Source organism: Emiliania huxleyi, assembly GCF_000372725.1.
Source record: "Emiliania huxleyi CCMP1516 unplaced genomic scaffold EMIHUscaffold_65, whole genome shotgun sequence".
NCBI classification, from domain to species: Eukaryota; Haptophyta; order Isochrysidales; family Noelaerhabdaceae; genus Emiliania; species Emiliania huxleyi.
In genome coordinates, this window is record NW_005197128.1 from 195,976 (window position 1) to 210,271 (window position 14,296).

At 65.4% G+C, this 14,296-nt stretch overlaps 3 protein-coding genes across 3 annotated transcripts; 1 reads left to right on the forward strand and 2 right to left on the reverse strand.

Moving 5' to 3' along the window:
• Positions 1–463: 463 nt before the first annotated feature.
• On the reverse strand, positions 464–3,144 carry EMIHUDRAFT_215379 (hypothetical protein; the record flags this gene model as incomplete). The annotated part of the gene is made up of 9 exons (XM_005763008.1): positions 464–562; positions 745–843; positions 1,008–1,118; positions 1,266–1,403; positions 1,589–1,808; positions 1,882–2,039; positions 2,342–2,418; positions 2,700–2,907; positions 3,052–3,144. 9 exons carry the CDS (start codon positions 3,142–3,144, stop codon positions 464–466), a joined length of 1,203 nt encoding a protein of 400 aa, XP_005763065.1.
• A 616-nt stretch (positions 3,145–3,760) lies between these two features.
• On the forward strand, positions 3,761–4,351 carry EMIHUDRAFT_215380 (hypothetical protein; the record flags this gene model as incomplete). Its single annotated transcript, XM_005763009.1, has 1 exon — positions 3,761–4,351. One exon carries the CDS (start codon positions 3,761–3,763, stop codon positions 4,349–4,351), a length of 591 nt encoding a protein of 196 aa, XP_005763066.1.
• A 5,860-nt stretch (positions 4,352–10,211) lies between these two features.
• EMIHUDRAFT_67602 (hypothetical protein) lies at positions 10,212–10,814 on the reverse strand (the record flags this gene model as incomplete). Its single annotated transcript, XM_005763010.1, has 1 exon — positions 10,212–10,814. One exon carries the CDS (start codon positions 10,812–10,814, stop codon positions 10,212–10,214), a length of 603 nt encoding a protein of 200 aa, XP_005763067.1.
• Positions 10,815–14,296: the final 3,482 nt, after the last annotated feature.

The window sequence follows — 14,296 nt, forward strand, 5'->3', positions numbered from 1 at the left end:
CTGGTGGCCCCGCACCTCATCCACCCGGGTGCATGCCCCTGATGCATCGCAGAGCGGACGTCACTGATTGCGAAAGGCGGGGGTGTGGCCTTGGGCTGGCACGGCGCACTGCGGGCGGTCGTGTGGTGCCTGAGAGCGTGCAGGCGGGGGACTGAAACATCACCGAAAACTAAGAGACACGTGTGACTGAAATCTGAACGTGGGGGAGCTGCACGGGGGGCGCGCAGGTGGGGCAGGCCGCGCGGCCAGGGGGGTCGTGAACGTGATCCAAGTCGCAAGTGTCGAAATATCAGTTTTTGTGGAAAACACACGAGCATCGGAACGGCTGTGGTGTCCGCGGCTGCGGCACCCGCCACCGCACACCGCACCGCAATGCGCGCTGTCCGCTATGCGTATGAACGCGTGTGTCATAAGTAGGAAGTGTATATACTCTCCCGTCTGTAGCGTGCGAGACAGCACTCCGCTACTTTTGGCCGTCGCCAAAGTTGGCCGGTTTGAAGACATGGAAGGAGTCGGCAGCCGTGCAGGCAAGGGCGCCCGGGATCTGCGGATGCCAGTGGACCTGGCAGCGGCAGGGGGCGAGCGGCGATTGGGGAGGAGGGGGCGGCGGCGGCGAGACCAGCCGCGAGGGGTCGGGCGGCGAGAGTGGTACGGCGTCTGCGGAGGGCAGGGAGATGACGGGGAGAGGTGGCGTGCGTGCGTCCGCCAGCGCGCCTCCTTCATGTCGCGTTGGCCTTGGTGCACAAAGTACAGCTGCGGCGGCAGGTCACGCAAGTCGTCACGCCCGCGCGCCGCCGAGTCGGCCTCGGGGTCGTCCTCGAGCGCCAGATCCCAGAGCGTGACCTGGTCGGCAGCGAGGCGGCCGCTGAGGAGAACAATCGGCGGGCGGCAAGCGGCGGCGGCGGGCGGCGGCGGCGGGCGGCGGCGGCGGCGGCTTTTGGGCGTGTGCAGCAAGGCGCGGTGCGGAAGTCTTCTGTCGGTGGTGCCTGGTCGTCCGCGCCGGCGACGGCGATAGTCGACGACTCGTGTGGCGACCACTCGACGGAGGTGATTGGGCCGCGGTGCCACGTGAAGAGCGCAACCGGCTCCCCCGAGCGAATCGAACGCAAGTCCCAGACCTGAGGGAAGGGGCGGGGAGGAGGAGGCGCCACTCGTAACAGCAAGCGCCCGTGGGGCTCGCGCCACGAAGAAGGGAGGATGGTGCGGGTGTGTGTGAGCGGCTGCGTGCGTGTCGCACGCGCGCGGGGCGACGGCGGGGCCGCCACCCGGAAGGAGCCGTCGTCGGCGCCAGACACAACCAGGTAGTTGACCTGCTTGCTCCACGAGATGACGTTGACGTCAGCGCCGTGCTGCTCGTCAACTGTGATCGCCGACGCGCCTGCGGACGTGTCGCGAGCGCGTCGCTGGCGTGCCGTGGGCGTGGGTGGGGCGGTAGGGGAAGCCAGCGGCGTCGGGCAGCGACGGTGGCTGGCTGTGGAGGCCGGAGGAATCTGGCGGTGGGTGGCAGGAAGTGTCTCCCAACTCCCAACTGTCTCGGAAGTGTCTCGGAAGTGTCTCGGAAGTGTCTCGGCGCGCCCTTGCGCCGCACGTCCCACACGCGGACGCTCGAGTCTACGCCGCACGACATGAAGACGCCCGCCTCGACGGGCGACCACTGCACGTCCTCGACCGACCCCACGTGACCCTCGTACGGCGCCGCGTCCACCGCCCACCCGCCGCCGGCCGAGCCGCGCCACGCATGGATCTTGCCCGCGCAGTCTGCCGACGCGAGCGCCCCAGACGCGACCGGCGACCAGTCTAGCGCGTACCTACTCGCGACCCGCCGCTCTGGGCAGGCGCACCTCCCACCTCACGCAACCGCCGACCCTCTTGGCCGCGTACCCCTCGTCGCCGTGCCCGCCGAACGTCTTTAGCGGCTCCCCGCGCGCAGAAGCGCCGCCGCCGCCCTTGCCCGGCGCGTGCAGGTTCCCCAGCTGGTGGGAGAGGTCCCACAGCCGGACGGAGGTGTCTTCGCACCACGTGGCGCACACGTGGGGCGCCTGTCGGGGAGGAGTCCGGACACGGGTCGGCGAGGCGTGCTCCTCCGGCGGCGGCTGGCTAGGGCTGGGGGTAGGCGACACCGACGGGTGTGTGCAAGCGTCTCATCGAGGCCTTGGCGAGGCAAGCAAGGAGGAGAGGGGAGGGAGGGGGGAGGAGGGAGGAGGGAGGAAGGGGGGAGGGAGGGGGGAGGAGGGAGGGAGGGGGGAGAGGGGTGGCAGGGAGGAGAGAGGTTGCAGGGAGGAGAGAGGCGGCAAGCGAGGCGGCTGCGAGGCGCCTGCGGCATGAGCTTGAGGCGGTTCACGCAGCCTGGGTGGGCGATCGTCTGGCACTCGAGGAGAGCGTCCTCGTCCGCGCCCTCCTCGTCGTCCGACTCGGGGTCTGCGGGTCGAGGAGGGGGGTTGGGAGGCGAGGGCGGCGCCGGAGGCGGTGGCAAGGCGGGCGAGGACTGGCGAGGTCGGGCGAGTGCTGGCGACGGCATGGCGTTGCCTGGGAATTCTCTAGCAGGCAGCGACCAGGCGGTCGGCAGATTCTCGACACGTGGTTCGAGCGTGCGCCGGAGGCGTCTCGCAAGTGCTTCGGAACGTGTCGCAAGTGTCTGCGACGGCGTGTCTGCCACGGCGTGTGGGGCGTGCAGGGAGGTGTCGCGTGCGTCTGCGCACCAGACTCGTCGTCGTGCTTTGTCCGGTGCATCGCGCTCATCTTGAGGCAGAGGAGCCGATTCTGGCCGCGGGCCTCGGCCTGCGTCCCGGCGACAAAGTAGGCCGTGTGCGGGAACGCGGCGCGGTCCTCGCCCAGCGCGTCCGGCACCACCGCGAAGGAGAGGCAAGGCCACTCGAGGCGAGCGCGGTGCAGCATGTCGTACGCTGACTGCCGGCCGCGGGCATGCGGGTTAGGGCTGTGCGGCGCGCGTCCGGGAACCGTCCCAGAGGCAGCGGTGCGGAGAGCTTGCTGCTGGCCAGCAGGTAGGCAGGCGTGTCAGGGATGTGTCTGCAGAGATCTCGGAACGGGCACCGCATCCACGCGAAGCTCCTCGCCCTCCTCGATGGCATCGCCCGCGCGGTAGAAGCGGCCCCCAATGGAGGGGTTGAGGCCGTCGTCGGGCATGTCCGCTGAGGAGGAGCCGCCGCCGCCCGCGGCCGCTGCCTCCAGCTCCGCCTCCTCCATCTCTGCCGCCTCCTCTCCCGCCCCGTCGACCACATCCTCCTCCTCAAATTCGTCCTCAAATTCGTCCTCAAATTCGAGCTCCTCGGCCAGCGAGCTGCCACCCGCAGTCGCCTCGGCCGTTGCCTCCTCTCGCGACCGCACCTCCGCCGCCTGCGCGCTGCGCTTTGCCTTCATCGTCGACTCGTGGACAGCCCGATTTTTTAGCATTTTTTTTTCTGAGAGCGCCTTCGTTGTTAATAGTACAAACCCAATGGTCCCTTGAGCGGTCCGTCGTTGCAGTCGCACACACTCACACGCCACGCCGAACCGCGCGCCCACCCGCTGCCCCGCCCACCGGCCGCCCAGGCGGGAAAGAGATGAGGAGATGGGACAGCGATATTTTTTTCGCCTCCAACCTTAACGGTCCCTTAACGTACGGATCATGTAGTCCCCACAATCGCTGTCGTGGGATCGCTTGTCATGTGATATGTTTGGACTTTCTCTTTCAGTTGTAAGTTCTCTTTCAGCCCTCCTCCCTGGCCAAGGCGGCATACGTGACTTTCGTCGTGTGTGCCCCATGCCGGCCCTCGCGTCCAGCACCTCCGACTCCGAGGAGGACGAGGAGGAGCGCCGGCAGCGCGAGGCGCTCCTCTCGTGCGTTGTCACCGGCGACGAGCTGCGCCAGGCGGAGAGCGCTCGGGCGGAGGCGCGGCAGGCGCGGCAGGCGGAGCGGGCTGCCGACACCGGCTGCACGCCGCAGACGGGCTTCGAGAAGCACAGCCAGAACCGGCTGCAGGCGCTGCTCGAGCGCACCTTCGAGACCGCGGTGCAGCCTGGTGTCTGGGAGCCGCCTCAGCCGAGCCGCAGACGGAGCGGCTCAAGTAGCACGTCGGAGCTGCGGCTGTTCAGCGTGAGCGCCGCCGCATTTCGGCACGTTCACCCGCTCGAGAGTGCGGCGGCGGGCGATGGCGATGGCGCGGGCGCGCCGAGCGCCGGTCGTGAGGGGGGAGCGGAGACAAAGGCGGGGGAGGGCGAGGCCGCCAACAGCCCAACGGCGGAGCGCAAAGCGAAGCGCAAAGCGGAGCGAAAGGCCGAGCGCAAGGCGGAGCGGAAGCGGGAGAGGAGGAGAGCGCGGGAGGGGGCCGGCGTGGGCGACGGAGGAGTGTGACAGTTTTGAGTTTATAGATCAAGCCGAGAGAGAGTCGGTTTGCACGCGCGGTGACGCGCACCTGGCTCTCCCAGGTGTCAGCCCACGGCGGAGGCACGCCAGGCCCCGGGGTGCCGGCCGTCACTCGCCTAAGCGCCTAAGTGGCCTAAGCGCCGGGGGGGGCTTAGGCGCTTATATAGGCGGTCTTGCGTCTTGCGAGCGCGTGGCGGTGTGGTGATATTGTGATACAAATGACCCAGATTACACTCATGATGCTCTTGCGTCTTGGCTTGGGTTCACTGCTCAGAGAGCAGCCTCGCCACGTCCACTGTCTACCACCGGCCCTGGTCGCACACTGCGCTGCGCTGCGCTGGTGCACACGAGGCGGCGCGGCAGGCAAGGACGCGAGGGCGCGTCATGTTTACCAACAAGGGCAAGAGGTACATCGATGGTAACATTGAGGTATTCATGGCGACCGAGCCGCGGCTGCGCCGGATGTTTGCTGAACGCCTCTTGATGATCGCTGTGCAAGAGACTCGCGTGGACCTCGGCGCAGCAACATGGACGGTCAAGTCGGTCTACGATCGACTCTGCAACCTCCGCCACCGCCGCATCCGCGAACTCCAGGTCACAGGCGGCCTCGCACCGTAGACTCGCGACATCTCACAAGCATCAGGCGTCGACCCACCCCGGGTCGCGTCTCGGTTGAGTCTTCAAGAGGCGAGTTTGGCCGGTTTAGGGCGGTTTAGTGCTTATTAACGGAGCTCCCCGGCCAGGCAGACCATTTGTCGAGGCGGTTTAGGATCGTTTAGTCGTGTTTAGTGACCGTCTAGGCTAAACGGCGCTAAACCGCCCTGGGTTAGGGGGTGCTAAACCACCCTAACCCACCCCGTGTCATAGTCTCTCGCTATTGTTGTTAAATAAATAAATAAAAACGGACACCTCTCTACCCTGGAAAGGCGGGGTGAGACGATGGAGGAGATCAAGGAGCTGCGAGGGGGGACAGGGGGCGCGAGTCGGGTGAGAGATACAGGGAATGACACGACAGAGAAGCTAGAAGATGTGATAGGGATCATCAAGCAGGGGTGTGTGACCATCGCCACCCTCGCAGACACCAAACAGACTAGGCAAGAGCTGACAGAGGCGATAGCGCTGCTACAGACCAGAGGGTTGGACGGGTGCGGCACGCCAGGGTGGTGCGACCACATATCGGGGGAGATGCATACCGGGGTCCTGATCGTGTGGGACCCCACCCACATCCGAGTAGAGAATAGGGACACCGAAGGGAGAGCGGTGGCGACCGAAGTTGAGGAGGGGAGAATAGTGAGCGTCGAGGTAGAGGAAGTGGCCAGCTGCAGGAAGTGGACGCAGTTTGGGGTCTACATGCCGGTGAGACAGAGGACGGCGACGGTGGTGAGACCGACGTGGGAGAAGCTAACAGAGGCGCTAGATGCCACGAGGGGAGAATACATGATCGGGGGGGACTTCAACGCAGAGACGGAGGAGGCGCTGCGGGAAAGGGGCGCACAGAGGGCGACCCTGGCGGACAGGCTGTTCCAGCAGATGCTGGGGGATGGAGGCCGAGAGCTGCTGACCATGGCGGACGAAGCCACCTACCGAGCAGGGACGCAGATTGACAATTGGGTGGTCACAACTGGGCTCGCGTCATGTATGGGGCGCACGAGCACAATGCCGGGGGTGTGCGGTGACGACCACAGGGCGGTGGCGGTGGAATTCTTTGGAGGAGTGGGTGGTGTGGGAGGGCCTCGCGAGTTTCGGGAGCGGGGGGTGAGCACATTCATGGATCGGGAGGTGGAGGAGAAATTCACAAAGACGGTACAGGAGGTGTTCGATGACGAGGTGGAGGCCGATGCGGAGAAGGAGCTGAGCGCCTCAGAACGGCTCGAGAGGCTGACGAGGGTGCTCACGCGACACGCTAGGGCGGTGGTCGCGACCAGGAGGGCAAAGGGCGATGACGAAGCGGGCGGAGAGGAGCGGCCCGCGGGAGGCGGGGAGGCAAGCGAGGGGGCGGGTGGCCGAGGGCCGCCACCTAAGTCCAAGAGAGAGAGGCTGCGATGGAAAGTGGCGAAGTGGTTCAGGATACGGCACGAGGTCAAGAAATGGAGCGGCACAATGAGCGACGGATATAGGAGGGAATGGGAGGGAGAGGGCTTTTGGAGGGAGCCAAACCTGGCGCAGCTCTGGAAGGCCCTCGAGGCTCAGCCGCAGCTGGCGAATAGAGAAAGGCGCGCGAGGGCATTGGCGGTCTGTGAGCGCGAACGACGCGACGCTGAACAGGAGTTCCTCCTGTGCCCGCGGACGGGGGGGGAGAAACTCACAGAGGTGATGCAGGAGGTTGCGACAGAGAATAGCGGCAACAATGCCAGGAGAGTCTTCGAGATTCTGAACAAGGAGATGGGCAGAAGAGCGGGCGGGGGGGAGCTGGTTGCGATGTATGAGGGAGGTGAGTGGGTAACCTGCCAGACGACGGGAGAGCAGGTCTGGCAAAGACACGTGGTGCGAGGGGACGAAGTCCGCGACGCCGCGGCGAGGAGGGGGAAGGAGATCAACGCGCGGAGGGAGGCGGACATGGTGGCGGTCGAGGCGCTCCTAGCAATGACAAAACCAGCCAGGGCGGAGGCCCAGCCCCCGGGGGTGGAGGGGACGGGACGGCTCGTGGCTAACGCGTTGACGTGGTCGGCGTGCGAGGCGGCGATCAGGAAATTCAAGAAAGGAAAGGCCATAGGCAGCGACAAACTAGACGGGTACCTGATCCGACTTTCGCCGAGGGGAGTGCAGAGGGAGTACTGGAGGCTGCTGCAGGAGATTGTGCGGGAGGAGCAGTATCCCAAAGTGTGGAACGACTGGATTGCTATGATGGCAATGAAGCCGGGGGAGGATCCGAAGGAGCTCGAGAGGAGGCGGGACCTTTGGGTACAACCACAATCTATGAAGGGGCTGATGCGCATGCTACTGCCAGAATACGACAGAGCGGCAGCACACACGGTACCGGGCTCGCAGAGCGGCTTCACCAAGGGGATGAATGCACCTGCGCAGACGCTAACGGCAAGGCTGCACGCGGAGGAGTGCATGATAGAAAGGAAGATGTGTGTGAGAGGATACATAGACTTAGGCACGTACTTCATGAGCGTCGTGAATGAGGTGCAATGGAGAGTGGAGGAGTGGGCCGGTGTGCCAGCAGACGTCACGAGAGTGCTAAAGGCACTGAGGGAAGGGCTCGGCGACCTGCCAGGGCTAACAGGCAGATATGAGACGGGCTATGGGCTCAGCCCGAGGTTTGATATTGAACAGGGATTAGGCCAGGGCTGCCTGCTCTCGCCTACACGGAGTAAGCTCATGCTCGCGGTGATGCAGCGAGCAGTGAGCAAATTATGCCAGGGGTTCGAGTTCACTGCGGCAGGGGAGAGCGTGCCGCAGTTAGTATACGCAGACGACTGCCTGCTGTTGAGTAACGATATAGCCACGATGCAGCTCGCGCTCGAGTGCGCCTGGCTGGTCACCAAAATATGCGGAAACAGCCTACAGGTGAAAAAGAAGAAGAAGTCTGCATGGTCCGCGACCTACTGGAAGGAGGGGACGGAAGTGGACGTGACGGGGTACGAGATGAAGATGCCAGACGGGACAATAATCCCTCAGCTAGTGGAGGACGAGACGTACAAGTATCTCGGGACCGAGCTGCGAACCGGATGGGCAAACGGCGAGTGGCAGAAGGACATGAGGGAACGGGTCAAGAGAGATTGCAAGCGCGCGCTATGGCTCGTTGGGAACCTCTCGCACCTGACCGTGGAGCAGATGAGGCGCAACATGGCGCTCGCACTCAGCGGCATCATTGGATACTATGGCAGGTCAACAGTCATCACGTGGGAAGATTGTGAGGCCATAGAGCAGGTCAGGGCTTCAGCACTCAGGGCCAGGAGATTCTCGGTGGGAGTGCCAAAGCTGCAGATGTACGACGCAGAGGAGGGGGCAGGGATGGAGATGGAGCACGCATACACCTATGCGGTCGCTGCGCTGGTGGATCAAGTGGACAGGGCGCTGTGTGCAACGGAGGGAGAGCCAGCCAGGCTGGCTGTGGAGAGCAGCCTCGCGCACACACTGAAGCGCTTGGGTTGCAGGAGCGACAACCCTCTCGAGTGGAAGCCTCCCTGGGACTGGGAGAAGGAACTCTCAGATGACCTCGTCCTCGAGGCGTACCTGAAGGCCAGGTGGAGGAGTGGAGCAGACACCCTCGCCACAGCAGGATGGAGAGAGAGGGCAAGGGGCCCGCTGCGCCCGAGTGCATGGGCAGTGACAGATAAGGAGCGAGCAGAGCGAGGCCCAATGCTATACGAGGGGCAATGTGCGTGCGACTTTGCGCGGTGCCTGGCGAGGCGCGGGGTGGCAGCATGGGCGGACATCACCAACGCAGCGACAGGAGTCTTCATGACTTGGCCAGAGTTCCGAGACCTACATGGGCTGGCAAACGGGCAACGAGAGGAGGCTGAATATCGCCATCTGTGTCGCCAGCTTGGTGGGCCCGAGCTACAGCGGCGGCGGGACGAGTGGAAGACAAGCGTCCTCGGCGGCAGGGGCAGAGGAGAGTGCCCAGCACGGAGGAGGCCGCGAGGCAGGCCACCAGGCAAAGGCAAAGGGAGGGCAGGCGGAGCGGGAGGGCAGCGCGCCGCAGCGAATGCTAATTCCTGCCGATTAGCCCATCCGACACGACGGAAGAAATAACGAAAGTCGCGCGAGAAAACAATGCGAATCAGCTAGAGGCATGGAGAGCGGGTAGCTGGAATGTGGCTTCGATTACAGCGGCGAGGAGGGCGCCCAGGTGCTTCGGTGGCGAGGAGGGAGAGGAGACGGGGTGGGAATACCTGTGCAAATGGGAGGGAGATTGGGAGGACTCGTGGGTGCGGCACGACGAGATGGGCACCACGGAGGCGATGAGGAGGGACATGGAAAGGGCCAGGCGGCTGCGACGCGTCGCGGCCACCTTTAGGGAGTGGCTAGAGGCGGAGGCGCGACGCGGGGAGAGAAGCGCAGGCTTCGAGAAAAAGAAAGCCGCGGACGCCCTGGCCATTGTGCAGGGTTCTTTGTGGGTGTGGTCGGCGACTAGCCGGGGTCGTCCTCCCGATGGGGGACTAGCACTAGCCGTCTTCCACATGGTCCCTCGGGTCCCTGCTGCTCCTAATCTCTTCGTACATCCTCCTGCTGATCTCCGCGAAGTCCTGCTCCCTCCCTCGTCTCGCCCTGGGCGCGTCTGCTCCGCCTCACCGTCTTCTGCCCTGCGGCTGCGCTATTGTGTCGTTGTTGCCGTGGCGTTCACGCGATTTTGGTACGCAACATAACTAACGTCTATAACTTTTCAACCGCGATGTTGCTTCGAAAACTGATGGCTTCGAGAGAGCTCACTGAGAGCTTTTACATGGTGTGCGAGCCGTTTTCTGGAAAGGCTATTCCGACATTTTTCCACCCGTTTTTGTAATATATCTTTACTTCATATTACTTTTTTTCCACCCGTTTTTGTGCCCTGTGGTGTCACCTCTCAAAGAGAGAGATTTTTAGCAATACCAAACAACTCTAACACTCACACGTAATTTGGGGCCTGGAGCCCTGTTCACGCGCGCGCGAGACGTGCAGACAGGGTTGCCTGTTTTGTCCTCTCAAATGTACCTCTGAACCTCTCATGACCTCAGCCAGAGCCTCGACCCCAGAACTCGAGCAATCGCCCAATACGAGCGTGTATTGTGCCCGCTCGACCGACACGCAAACGGGAAAACGGCCATACAGAGAGGAGAGAGAGGCGTCCGTGCAGAGAGCGAATGAGCAGCCCCGTCGCCCGTCCGCGCACCGCGGAGCCTTCGAGGGCCGACTCGCTTCATCCCTCCAGGAGCTGAGCGCGAAGCCGATCGGGCAGCAAGTCAGACGCCTTGACGCCCTCAGCGTCGACGGTCTCGACGTCGCTGCCGGCCGTCGCGAGGAGCAGCAGCGCTTCCTCCTGCTGCTCGACGACCGAAACGTGGAACGGCGTGAAGCCCATTTTGTCCTTCTTCTCCTGGGCGGTGCGCGCGCCCTTCGCGGCCAGCAGTCGCTCCAGGATCGCGATGTGGCCGCGCGAGGCCGCGCGATGCAGCGGTGTTGAGCCTCCGCGATCTGCGTGCCGCACGTCGGCGCCAGCTTCGAGCAGAGCTGCGACGATTGCCAAGTGGCCCTTGGAGGCCGCGTAAGTGAGGGCGGACCCTCCCGCGCTCGTCGAGGCCGCCACGTCTGCGCCGCTCATGAGGAGCACCTCCACCGCCGACAAGCGGCCAGCACTCGCAGCGACGTGGAGAGGCGCCCACCCACCCTCGTCCGCTTTGTTGACGTCGCCGCCGCCGGCAGCGAGCTGGCGGAGAACCTCGGTGTCGTCTGAAAGCGCGGCGTGGTGGAGGGCGGTGCGACCGTCCGCGTCTACCTCGGCGGTGGGTTGAGAGGCAGTCATCATGCAGGACAGTGTGTGCAGGTGCTGGCTTCCACGGCAACAGGCTCCGCATCTCGGGTTCCCTCGCCCCCCGGGCAAGGGGCGACCCCGTGAGGCGTGGGAGTGCCGGAGGGCGCCTATTGACAAGAAAATACGTCGTATGTTCACAGACCTTGTTATTGACAAGAAAATACGTCCTATGGCGCTTTGCGCTGGTCTTTGAGAGGTTGAGGTGCGAGCCCTGGAGGCCCTGGGGATGGGGGGAGACTACCCGCCACCGCGGGCCTAGTTCACAGCCTTGTTATTGAGAAGAAAATACCTCGTATGGCGCTGTGCGCTGGCCTGTGAGAGGTTGAGGTGCGAGCCCTGGAGGCCCTGGGGATGGGGGGGGACTACCCGCGGCCGCCGCGGGCTTAGAAGGCCCGCGCGCAGGGGGGTGGGGCATTGAGACCGGTCATGAATGAGTGCGCGACACGCATGTTGCGAGCAGCGTTGTTGATGTTTTGCGCATCGCCACTGACGGCGGCGCGCGAGAGCTGTTGCGAGTGGTGTTGGGCGAAGCCCCGGGGCCGGGCGCTGCCGGACCAGCCGGAGGCTGTGCCGTAGTCGGTGCGGTCGACGGCGCTCGGGCTGCCGACCTCTTTGGCGAAGTTGAAGATGATTCTCTTGGTTGGCGGCGCGATGCCGCCCTGGCTTTCGACGAGACAAATTTTGACGATTCCGTTCTTGACATGGAGCGCGTCGTAGTACTGTCCCTTGTGCTCTTTGACCCAGCCTTTGCCGGTCGCATGGACGAGCGGGCCCTGTGACTTGTGGCCGCGCTCTTTGCACCCAAGAACCTTGAGCAAGGTTTGGTTCACAGCCTTGTTATTGAGAAGAAAATACCTCCTGGGCGCGCCAAGCGCGCAAGGTCTGCTAGTCACTCCAAAATGGAGAGAGGCGCGGACATCAGTGCGGGCATTGCCGCCGCTCGCGCTGCGGCCGCGGCGCTCAGGCTGCGGCCCGGAGAGGCTGCACGTGTCGATGGAGCCGCGGCGGCGGCGGCGGCGGCGGCGGCGGCGGCGGCGGCGGCGGCGGCGGCGGCGCTGCGGCCCGACCTCACCGCGGCCGGTCCCTCCGTGATCCAACGCGGGCCCATCATCTCGCGCGGACCAGTCGTCGCGAAAGGCCCGACTCTGGCGCCCGCCGTCGCGGCTCCTCCGCTCCCGCCCGCGGCGAGCTCCAGCTGGACGGTGTACATCATCCCGAGCGACTGCTCCGGGCGCATCATCGGGCGCGGCGGCGAGACCGTCGGCAGGCTGCGAGAGCAGAGCCGGTGCAGCCTGCTGGTTGTCGATGGGAAGCCGGAAGTGAGCCACTGGATAGATGGCCGGAGAGACAGCTGTAGCAACGCGATCGCCGTCCACTGTGTTGACCTTGTGATCTCGCCTCTTGCCTCTCCGCTCCAGGCGCGCGCGCGGCTCGACCAGTGCGGCGACTTGCAGCATCCGCCGCGCGCAAACGAGCGGGCTGTGATCGTGACGGGCGCCGAGGCGGACGTCTCCGCCGCTGAGTCGCTGCTGCGCTCCGCCCTCGGGGAGCGCGAGCAGTAGATGAGGGAAGAGCGTAGGCAGGAAGACAGCCCCGTGTGTTCCGGCCAGCACTCGAGAGGACAGGTGCTCGGGCTGCACTCGGCTGCGTTGTAGCCGGTGTACTCGCGCGAGCCTCCAAGCACACTGCACACTGCACGGGGCCGTCCTCCCGCCCCGACTCCGGTGTCTTCGCCGCGCAGGATCGAGGCGCCGAGCTCCGCCGCGCGTCGGACCCTCCTCCGGCCCGCGAGGTGAGATATGGGGAGATATGGGGAGATATGGGGAGATATGGGGAGATATGGGGAGATATGACCCTCCTCTGGCCCGCGAGGTGAGCACCAAACTCGCTCACCACCCTCACCACCCTCACCCTCACCCCACGCACCCTCGCCCTCGCCCTCACCCCACGCACCCTCGCCCTCGCTCTCACCCCACGCACCCTGCCCCGCGAGGGGAGCACCGACTCGCTCACCTTCATATCTCCCCATATCTCCCCATATCTCCCTCTATCTCAGGTGAGCACCGACTCGCTCACCTTCATCGCCTTCCGGCGCGGGGCGGAGCAGGCGCGCGCACCCTCAGCCGGAGTCTTGCTTGGCCACACACCTCGGCCACGCCTCGGCCGCACCTCGGCCGCGCTTGGCCGCACCTCGGCCGCGTCTCGGTTGCGCGCCGCAGCCCCGGTGGCGGCACGGTGGCAGCAGCGGTGGCGGTGGCGAGACGGCGTGGCGCGGGAGACGGCGCGGTTTGGAGCAGGCGAGCGGCGTGCCGGAGCGAGACGCGCCGGGCGTCAACGAGCCGTACCGCGACGGACGCGGGCGCAGAGTCGTCCGCGTGGGGGATCAGGTTCTGGGCCACCCACACTCCAAGCCACGTCCGGGGCACTTCAAAGACACGTCAAAGACACTTCAAAGACACTCCCGAGACACTCCCGAGACACTCGCCCAAGCCCCAGCCCAAGCCCCGCAGGAGGTGCGGCTGCGGTGGGAGGACGAGGAGGAGAGGCGTCGCCGCTCCCGCTCCCGCTCCTCCTCCCTCAGCGGAGTCTTCGGCGACGCTGTCGACGCGCGCCGCCGCTCGCCGCGCGCGTTCGTTCGCCACGCCGACCGCGCTGTCGGAGCCTAGATGCGGAAAGGCAGATCCATATCTCCCCATATCTCCCCCATATCTCGAGGCCCAGATGCGGAAGGCGGACCCCGAGCAGCTCTCGAGAGGACACGCATTCGGCTGCATCCAGCTGCACTCGCCGCACTCACAGCCCGTGGTCTCACGCGCCCTCTCTGCACTGACCCCCGCCCTGCCTCTGCACTGCCCTGCCTCTGGCGTCTTCCCTATGTCTTCCCTATGCAGGTCGACAAGGCCCTCTCTGCCGGCGTCGGGTTCGGCCACAACGTGGAGCGGTGCGGCTTGTGCGGCGCGCTCGGGCACGCAGACTACGCTTGCCCCGCTGCGCCGAGCGAACTGGCGCCTCCAGCCCTGCGCACGCCGCCCGAGATCACTCGAGATTACTCGAGATCACTCGAGATCACCCGAGATCACCCGAGATCACCCGAGATCACCCGAGACCACCCGCCCGGCCTTTAGCCGTCACAGTGCTCCCGCCCTGCGCGCGCCCGGCCTTTAGCCTCACTCTACTCTAGCGCGGTGTTTGACGTGCTCGTCCCGACACTTGTAGCGCCCGAAGAGGCCACGGAGAGGTCGAGGGCGGAGCCGCGACCGGAAAGGTTCCAGGAAAGGTCGCCGCCGCTCGTCCTCTCGCTCGTCCCCCTCCTCTCGCTCCTCTCCTCGCTCCTCGCGCTCCTCGCGCTCCTCCGATTCGCGGCGGGCCTCACGCTCACGCTCACGCCGCCCCAGACGCGGGTCCAGAAGCCGCCGTAGCCCCCGCTCCCGTAGCCGCCGGCGATCCCGGAGGCGCGCCAACCCCCCCCCCCC